Raw genomic sequence first — 10,000 nt, forward strand, 5'->3', positions numbered from 1 at the left:
GGAAATGAATCCACGACCTTCGGGTTACATCACCGATGCTCTACCAACTGACTAGGCTACTTCACATTACACTCTAATCAATTAAGTCTGTTCAAATATAAGTGATACACGGCCAACGTTTGCAAAAACGTAATCCTTCCTTGTACTTGCATGTACATGTTCATTGCCGTGACTTTAACATCTTCAGTTCCCACGGCCTGCTCCCGTCTGACCTTGTAGCTCAGTCGGTAGAGCAGCGGTGATCTAACCCGAAGGTCGTGGGTTCAATTCCCACCCTGGTCAGAGTTTTTCTCCGTCCTTGTCCTTTAATATATGAATAATAGACCGATATGTTAGCTCAGGCTGACCATAATAACACGGGCTCTCTTAGCAAGCAGCATGAAAGAAACAAAATGGCGGACTCGACGGTGCATTTCCAGCGATCTGAGTGGTGCAAATTTCGAACAATTTCCGGCGGAGCATTTCCCCGGACCCCCCTAGAATTGTTTGGCTCCTTCGGCACAAGAAACACAGGACACTTACACCTTTGGCGCAATCTGCAGCAAGCATCTTATGCTTTGGAAACTTTAAAACTTGAGAGCTCTGCTGGATAGATTTGTAAAATAAGGGTTCATTTTGCTATTAGCATATTCACTAACCATACCTTTTGTAGTTGGTAGTCAGCGAAGCTGTAACACAGTGTGAGAAGCTTCTGTTCACACAGACACCGATAGCACTATCCATCATAGCTGCACTGGCACCTCCGTGAACACAACTTAAGGGAAAACAGAGGGTAACTTTGTTAATGGCTTGAACCCAAGTCTCATATCATGTATTTGTCATATCAAAACCCCCGGGGGGGGGGGGGGGGGCACTTTAGGAATTTCTGGGTGGGGATGTGCCACTGGGACCCTGGAGCCCTTAACCTATACCAGAGCTAGCTCAGCTGAATTTTGCTATCCTGTACTAGAGTAAACTCCCACTGATTTCCGTCTAAATTCCGATTCTTGACAGTTAATAATATCCAGAAGTGTTTCATGAAAGCCATTTATTGACACTGTTGAGGCTGAGTTACATAATCTTAAACTTTGCCGATTTGATTTTTTTATATTCTTGAGTGGGAAGTTCTGGTTTCCTTAGTCTTGATAAAATCTTCAACCGACTGGTCAGTTTTGTGAAAAAAGAAAAGCCTATTCTAGACCGAAAGCCTATCATTTATATACTCTATGCTAAAGTAAACTTCTTGAAAACCATACCCTTCACAGGGGCACATACCTATATAGTCCATATATGGCAGTACCCCCCCCCCCCCCCACCGGGGATCTGAACCTTATGAAAACATGACAGTCCAGATGAAATATGGCTGTTTCGCCAAGAAGGTGATTCGCCCATAATCAAGTCGTTTCACTAACATGTATGTTCATTCACCCTGAGCTCACATCTTACAAAGGGAGCAAATGTAGGTGAAATGACCAGATTCCATGTAGATGACATTTGATGTTTGACTTTTTAACATCTGAGAGGATGTCCTCTTCTGTGTCAAAGATAGTAATGGATTCTGCTATGATTGTTAAAATGGTGTTGTCTTTCAAAAGACAACACGGCTATTAAGTCCAGGCCATTGCCAGTAGTACTTCTTCAAGTAAACACAGAAAGACTTCATGCTTTGACAACACTTAAGTAGTAAATTAGTTTCCTCAGTTTCAGCCCAGAATGGCATTTCTATTCCAGGGGTGGGGAGTAAGGGGTGATTAGGTCTGGGTTCCTAACCCTCACCCAGACCTAAGCACCACTCTCTCCCCACCATTGGAATAGACATGCCATTCTGGGCTAAAACTGAGGGAAGTAATTTACCACTTACCCCTCTGGCCCTTGAGTGTAGGGTCCAAATTGAATGACACCTTTCAATCGTTGTTCTTTTGTGTTGCAGAAATGCTGATATTCAAAAAATTTGCCAGGCAGTTCTGATATGGCTGCTTTTGTGAATAATCTCCTTTCACCATTCAAATGAGATATCGATTTGCGCTCTATCCAGGACCCATCTCCATTTTGTATTAAGTCACTATAGAGCCGTGTGTACAATTCAATGGCCACTGGACCCCAGCTAGCAGTTGGCAAAGAAATATGTGCTTCAGGTTCTGTCATTTCACTGGAAGGCTGAAGAAGACAACACTTTTATTGTTCAAAAGATAAACATATATCACAACACGTCTCCTCATTCCGTAATAGCTAAACTTGCTCTCCCTATTTAAATTGTCCTTCCATTCCTGTAGTGATGCACACCAACCATCAGGATGATACTTAACGCTTCTTAAGATACAACAGACCAACCTGATCACTTCTGTAGTTTTCAAGACGGATAGCAATGTTTGTGAATCCCAGCCCCCCAGGGGGGAGGGACCTCCATATAAAAAGGGGAGAGATACTCGTCGGAAATTTTAAATTAAACACCTAAAGGAGACCAATCTGAGCGTAGCGCAGGCTTTTTTTGACCCCTAAAAGAGACCATGTTATTACACAGAGAAATTAAAAATACAGTGACTTTTAATGATGGCAAAGACATTATCATCTAATACTTTCACCTACGTGAAGAAATATAAAAGTGTAAATATATACTTTCATATTTCTTCGCGCGCAGAACACCCTAAGTGAGACCAAAATCCGAAATTTACACCCCTAAGCGAGACAACGAGCATCCCTCCCCTTTTTATGTGGGAGTCCCTCCCCCCCCCCCTTCCCCCCCCGGGGTTGGATGCATCACACATATTTAACCTGCATCCACACTGCTTGTCTATTGTTGCCTAAATAGTCACAGGCAGCAGGGATCATCATGAACTTCAGTCAAAAAGATAAATGCTGTCATCTAAAGTGAAAAATACTTTGCATCCAAATTTCAGTTTCATACATTGTCATAATGTAATAGAACCAAAGCCTGGTTGAGGTGTTTGAGGTCTGTGCAAGAAGGGGGACTCAGAAAAAGGGGGGTTAAAATTCACCCATTTCACCTCTCCTGGATCCGGGCCTGCCCAGGAAGCATACAATCATTAAAACTTGTGACAATTGTCAAAGGCTTGGATAAAACTGTGGTAAAAGCAGGTTTTACCACTTGTGAGCCCCAATGCAAAGCACATGTTATAAATGCATTTGACATGTATCAAAGGAGTAAAGCCTAACAAAAGCAGTCTTATCCACATCTTCGACTAATCATTAGACACTGAGTAAATCCAATTTTTCATCCCATGATATAGCTCTAGTCATCATCATCATCATCTTTTCCTTTTCCCTCTGAGGGAAATGGGGCCTTGCGTTCTCTCTCTCCAAGCTTCTCGGTCTTTCGCACAACAACCAGCTTCTGTCCAACCTTTGAACCAGAGTTCACCTCGTTCTCTCTATACCGTTCTTCGCCATGTCTCCTTCGGCCTACCTCTCCTACGTCTTCCTTCTGGGGTCCATGTTAAGGCTATCCTTGTGTTCTCATTTACACTTTTCCTCAGCACATGCCCAATCAGTTTCCAGCGCCTACGTTTTATCTGCTGAGTGATCTCTTCCATATTCGTCTTGAATCTTATCTCTTCATTCGCCACTCTCATAGGCCAGTAAATCTTCAGAATTTGTCGTAGGCATTTGTGGAGGAAAACATTAAGCTTGGTCTCGTCGCTTTTAATCATTCGCCAAGTTTCTCAAACCATAGAGAAGGACAGCCAGTACACTGGATCTAAAAATCCTCAACTTGGTGTTTATGCTGAGTTGACTGTTCCTCCAGATGTTCTGATATAGAGTATGCTCCCAATAATGTCATCACAAACTGCTCCACAATACAAGAATTACGGAACCCATTGATTCCTAAGGATGAGACTTTTAATAGATTTTACTCTATCCAATTATTGCCAAACAATTATTTTACTCATCAATGGGTGGGGGAGGTGGGGGGGGGGGGAGGTAAGCAGCGTGTAATGTCATCAGAGAAATGATCCAATGCCTCTTATATCTAAACTGCAAGACATATTATCAAGCAAAAAAGTCAAAATTCATATTTTGTGATGTTGAGATTCAACTTTGCAAGACACACCATTTTGGGGGGACCCAGAATATTGTGACCCAAGCCCAAAAAGTGTTCTTTTTCCTGTAGTTTTGTCAATGTTTTTATTTATTTGTATTGTAGGTCAACCAATAGCTGCCAAGTGAAAATTAAAACCCATTTATCAAGCTTTGTTGTCAAATAAGAAAGTTATTATGTAAGCTTTCCTTCTTTCACCATAACCCTTTAGATCTTCTAACTTATTGTTCCTCAGGACCCATTAAAGAGTAAGTACATGAAGATTTCTAACCTTTATGGATGCCTGTTCCCCAGAGCTATAACGACAGCCACTGGATCGTGATGACCTGTCAGACAACATCCCATGTGTCTGGGTTAAAATTTTACCTCGACTACGTGACGCAAGCTTAAGTGTTGAAAGACCTCTGCAATGGAAGGAAGGTATTCGAAAAGAAGTGAAATGATGGCCACACAATTGTGCTTTTAAAACCACTGTGAAGGTTTGTGTTGCCAATGGAATGAAAAAGCTTGAAGAACAAGGTGAAACAGAGCGATGTGTTGTAACCCGAATCAAGGCAAGTGCCATCGATTTTCTTCGAAGTTTGAAGATCCTTGCCTTTCCTTACGTAACTGTACTATGACAGCATCACGAAAACATTGCCATTTAAATACCAGGGTAGTCGAAAGTCCAAATCAGCGTAAGACGTTAAAGTGATTTCATCAGTAATTTGAATAACTTGTTACCGCTACGTAAAGCCGCGTCATTATAGTCAGCAATCAAAGAGTGCGTGACAATGTAGACGTCTTTGAGTCACGAACGGCAACCGGAAGTGAGGTTTTTTCCTATTTTAGATGGGACAACACCACATTTATATTGCAAAGTGTAGACCATTAGTATAAAAAATTTGGAGGGACCACCGTCCTGGCCCCAGTTGTTCAAAAAGTGAATAGCTCTATCCGTTGGATAAATCAGTATCCATTGGATAGCGCTATCCATTTGAACAACTGGCACCCCGTTTCTCGAAAGTCCCGAAATTTTCGGGGCGGTTTTCGAGGATCACAGTTCCCTTTGCATCTTGAGAACGGAGAGGTTTTCCGTGATCAAATTCTACAATCATTTTGATTTTTGTTACCTTGAAAACATGTTCAAAATCAGCTCATCATAACAAGTGGCTTACAATTTAGTGAATGGTTTTTCGGGGGGGCGAAAACTTTTCGGGACTTTCGAGAAACGGGTCTCTGGCCTGCGAGATGTTCATTTCCGGTTTTCTTTCGTGACTCCAAAAACGTCTTGTGTTGTGCGTGACGACTGTCGTGCGTGACACGAAGGGAGGATTGTTACGGGAAATATATATGTCAGCGGTCCTTCTTTAATCTCCATAACGACAGAAACCGGACGAATCTATTTTATACCAAAAAATAAATTTCCTTCCTGTTTTTCTTTTCCTTCTTTCCGAATTTATACAATGAGCGTACGGACATACAATCCTTCAGTTCTAATTGGTAACTGGAATGAAGACATCTGCTTAGAAGAGGTATGATTTGCAGTTCTGCAGTCGATACTGCGGCGGATTATGATGAACTGCGACTGAGAGAGTTTGTTTTCTCTTTCCTTATTTTTTTAAGGACAAGCTGAAGGACTTTCTCGAGAAGAAAGAGAAGGGGGAGTTGTTGATTCAAAAAGCCAGCAACCTCCTGCAAAGTATATTGAAGAAGGTTCGTGAAACGGGATGAAATAAGTTGAAGCTTAAATCTTCATTGTATTCTTTCGAAGCTTTTAAATTTTATCACGGAGACGAGATTGAGCGGTAAGGTACAAACAGCCGTTGAAATTTTTAGAAAAAGATTTTGCAAGTTTTGGAAAAACAAGTTGGTATGTGTTCATAAAGAATTAATGCAGTGATTTAATTTATATTTAACTGAGAAGCCAACGCGCGACAGTCATCGACATTTATTAAGCTTAGATTGTATTAAATAATATCAGAAACCCATGAAGCCAAGAGTGGACTACTTTGGGGGCTATTAAAGGGCTTCACAATCTTCTCCCCTCTCCAGTTTGTTGGGGGAGGGTGGCGTCAAATACGTATTTGCCGCCTTCACCGACAATTTAGCACTGTTGTCGCTGAAGACCTACAAGTTTAGCTGGGAAATACAATTTTGTGTGTTGTGGGGGAAGGTACCTAATTTTCTGGTTACCAGGGCTAGTACTTAAACATGGAATGGTGGAATACTTAAACACGGAATTGAAAATACTTAAACGTGGAATGGTGGAATACTTAAACACGGAATGGTGGAATACTTAAACACGGAAGAGTTGTGAAAGATAACAGATTAGTTTTTTGAAGTCCGGTCGACCCTTCAAGAGAAACCAACAAATTGTACCATGTAAACTGGCCTTAACTATGTTGTACCAGGAGCCCATCCTGGAGCGTGCAACTTCCATACAGCGTCTGTGAAACGGCATTTTCACAAGTAGGTTTATTTTTAGACTAGCCCTTCCCGTGAATTAGGTCAAAAAACAAAGTCAGTCACGGTTCGGTGACCCTATGACGTCAGCTTAACTTCTTGTAATTGGTCATTGGTGCTCCTGTGGGAGTCTCATTAGCGGGAAATTCAATCTAAAAATAACCTTACTTGTGAAAACGCCGTTGCACAAGTATAGTTAAGTTGCACCCTCCGGGTGATGGGTTCCTGGTTGTACCCAATTCAAACCCTTTGGGAATAAAACGTTTTTTTCCAGGTATTTCGATATCATTTAAATGTGAATGCTGCATTACCGTGCAACTACAATACACAAAGAATCTTAACCCCAGGATATCTGGATTTTACTCAACACTGAGTTAGCCGATTTGGTTGGCAAGCCCTCAACCAAGTATATTCAAAGAAAACGTCTCAAAAATGGAAAGCCCCTTAAAACAGAAACCAATAAAACTGTCTAAATTTGCGAATCACAAACTGAAATGTGACACTTTCAGTTATCAACGGGCAGTGAAAAACAAAACCGTTGTATAATGTTGAAAGGCACGCTAACATCTTAACGCATAGTATGTTTCTCCTGACTAAAAAAGGAGGGCAGAGAATACAGCAATGTGAGGGATGGACCATTGATTTTTTGGGGGGGCGGGAGGGGATGATTTTTTTGCGACACAGACAATTTTTTTCTCTGTTGGTGTCTGTACAAACAATTTATTTATTTCTTTTTTTTTGTTACATGTTTTGACATGTAACTGTAGATTCTATTCAGTTTCACTGAAGTTAAAGATGATACATGATTTTACTCATCAATGGAGGGCAGTTCTGGAGTCAAGAGGCCACTTCGGAAAATACCATAATACTCTTTGTTTGTCCCCCCCAAATCTTGAATAAGCATTGATTTTGTTTTCTCCTGGGGCCATTGTAAGTCCGAAGAGAAACTGGAAACAATGCTTATGCAAAATTTGTGGGACAAACAAAGAGTATTATGGTATTTTCCGAAGTGACCTATGGGGAGTTAAGGAGACAAGGCAGTCATTTACAGGAAATTATTTCCTATGATCACTGGGCTGAGAGATAAAATCATGCATTCTAAGGGCTATTAAAATAGCTGTTTAGTTTCTGACATGTAGGAAATTACATTTATTAAACATTAAAGGTACGCGTAGTAAACTCTACAATTTCATTTCAATACTTCTATTTTTCTCTACCAGGTGACATTATCAGTTTCCCATGATGGGTACCTTCATTTTGGGGACATTGTTTGCCTGCATAACCCTTCAACTGAAACCATCCTGTCAGCAAATATGGCAGAAAGCAAAATGCATGAAGAAAAGAAGTTGGTTGGACCTTGTGATGTTTCTGCTGGAAAAACAGTTGATCCTTGCATAAGAAATGCTTTCATGATTCTTGGGTGAGTGACAAACTTTACTTCTTAGAAACTTTAATGACAATCTTAATAATAGTCAAATAACGAATCCAGTCACATCATCAAGGTGCTTAAATCTTCACTTTTTTCAGCATTACAATACAAAAAACCATGGTTTTGTCGTATCAATTTACATTTGCGGGATGTAAGTTCTTACATTGGCCATTTAAGGTCACGCCATTTCTCAACCAGGATAAAGGAATTATAACATCTCTCAACAAATAAAAAGTCTCACATCACAACAGCAAATAAATGCAAATCCAAATGCACACTGTAAGTTGAATGTTTCAAAATTGTCGATTTTGTGAAAAGTAGATATTCTCTTAAACTCAAGGAAGCGTTCTACATCAACTGGTTAAAAACAGAACTAAACTCACGGTTACATTTACGACAACTTCCTTTTTCTGTAGTATTGATGAAGAGTCTGCATTCCGTCATTCACGCACACGCTAATTGAAACTGTTTTGTATTTTTTAGTTTTGAATTGTAACATAATTAAATTATGATGTATGGATAAGATCTGTAAAAAACACAACTTCACATTAAACTGATGATGGCATGAGTCATGCGAAACGTGTCTTCACAGCCAATGGAAATGTCAGAATGAAATTTCCTTTTTGCCAGAAATTTTATTAATTTTTTCTTTCAATTGTTAGTTCTAAAACATGCTTCAAAAAGAAAAGCAATTTAAAATAAAACAATTAATTTTCAAACATTATTATACAGCAAGCAGTTACTTGCATGCTATCTGGGTTTGTCATTTCACAACAATGTCATGGTATAATCATTTTGTTACAATAACTTTGAATGTTATAAGGCCCCAAGATGAAGGAGAAGTTTTGAGATTCAATGAGCCGTTTATTCTGAGCACACTGCCAGGAGTTGGAGGAGAGGTGAGCCTCCATTTATTTTATAATTATAGCATGTATTGCTCCCTTGGATTGTAGCAATTAATGGCCTCTTTTTGTTGTTGATCAGGGTTCGTGCTACTCCTTGAAGTCCTCGATAAGCCCTGGAATTTGATTTTGGGCTTCAAGGGCACTTGAAAAGCCCTTGAAAACTGCTTGAAAACCCCTTAAAATTTTGCTTTGGTGAAAATTGTTGAAAATTGTTTAAATTGCATCATGTTAAGTTAAAGAGACATTTCAAATTTGACTATAGGGAAGATATCTGTTTACAAACATCGCTTTTCTTATTCAAATTTGCCAACCACAGGAACAAAAGACCTTTTTTTTCACCAGCCAATGAGGCTCTGGTCGGCACATTAATGACAATAGGTGACGTCAACAATATCTTCCCTATTGGGGTAAGATTATATGTAAAAATTAACATGCCTGTGCATGCGCTTAACTCACAGGTCATGGGAAAGAATATTAAGGTAGGCTTTTTCAGCAAAAAAAAAACACTGAAAGAAACACCCTGTATGCCATAGAAAACTTTTTACAAATATTCCTTGAAAACTCAATTTCTGGTACTTAAAAACTCCTTCAATACTCCTGGAATTTTGTAAACAAAATCAAGCATGAACCCTGTTGATGGTAATGTGCCGTTTTAATGACACATAATCTCAAACAATATTGGGACTGATAAAAATTATTTCTGATCCCTCAATCCAAACTTGCAATGTGAGACCACAACTTAATAATCTACAACTCCAAGCAGTCAGTATTTTGTTTTACCTTCCCTCCCCTCCTGTGGATATCATGTACATCACTTTAGGATTGCTGGTTAAATGGTCAACCCACTTGACCACTTCAATTTTAATGACCACAATTTTTTAATATTTTTCCCACCAATGTGGTCCACATTCGATTCCCAGACTCGGCGTCATATGTTGAGTTAGTTGGTTCTCTACTCTGCCTCAAGAGGTTTCTCAGGATTGAAAGGGTTAATTAAAGGGGACATGATGTTGACTAGATGTTGTTAAGCCATTCGTCCCTGAAGTGGACCCCATTTCAGAGTAAAATCTATGAGTGCCACTCTAAGGGAGGGGGGAGGGGGTGGGTTAAAAGGGACATATTTTTTGAGTGGATGTAGATGCTGTTACATGTAACTCTCTCACAGCTGTGACAGGTGTCAGAAAG

At 39.9% G+C, this 10,000-nt stretch overlaps 2 protein-coding genes across 5 annotated transcripts in view; one reads left to right on the plus strand and one right to left on the minus strand.

Annotated features, from left to right (window-relative positions):
* LOC137992276 (acyl-coenzyme A thioesterase THEM4-like) overlaps positions 1 to 4,812 on the minus strand; it is a 7,071-nt gene extending 2,259 nt beyond the window's left edge. Inside the window, exons 1-4 of one of the 3 annotated variants that reach the window (XM_068837519.1) lie at positions 4,688 to 4,812; positions 4,308 to 4,440; positions 1,841 to 2,136; positions 644 to 754 (exon numbers count right to left, since the gene is read on the minus strand). In XM_068837519.1, the coding sequence (XP_068693620.1) occupies positions 644 to 754; positions 1,841 to 2,136; positions 4,308 to 4,376 (476 nt within the window). In that variant the 5' untranslated portion in view covers positions 4,377 to 4,440; positions 4,688 to 4,812. Of the gene's footprint in view, positions 1 to 643; positions 755 to 1,840; positions 2,137 to 4,307 lie in introns of all 3 variants that reach the window. The other 2 variants (XM_068837520.1, XM_068837518.1) reach the window with 2 other exon arrangements.
* A 573-nt stretch (positions 4,813 to 5,385) lies between these two features.
* The window catches only part of LOC137992275 (cilia- and flagella-associated protein 161-like), a 38,628-nt gene continuing 34,013 nt past the window's right edge, over positions 5,386 to 10,000 (plus strand). For both annotated transcript variants that reach the window (XM_068837517.1, XM_068837516.1), the window contains exons 1-4: positions 5,386 to 5,550; positions 5,642 to 5,731; positions 7,702 to 7,901; positions 8,734 to 8,809. In XM_068837517.1, coding sequence (XP_068693618.1) covers positions 5,482 to 5,550; positions 5,642 to 5,731; positions 7,702 to 7,901; positions 8,734 to 8,809 — 435 coding nt within the window. In that variant the 5' untranslated portion in view covers positions 5,386 to 5,481. The remainder of the gene's footprint in view (positions 5,551 to 5,641; positions 5,732 to 7,701; positions 7,902 to 8,733; positions 8,810 to 10,000) is intronic.

This window comes from Montipora foliosa, chromosome 2 (genome assembly GCF_036669935.1).
Source record: "Montipora foliosa isolate CH-2021 chromosome 2, ASM3666993v2, whole genome shotgun sequence".
Lineage (NCBI taxonomy): Eukaryota > Metazoa > Cnidaria > Anthozoa > Scleractinia > Acroporidae > Montipora > Montipora foliosa.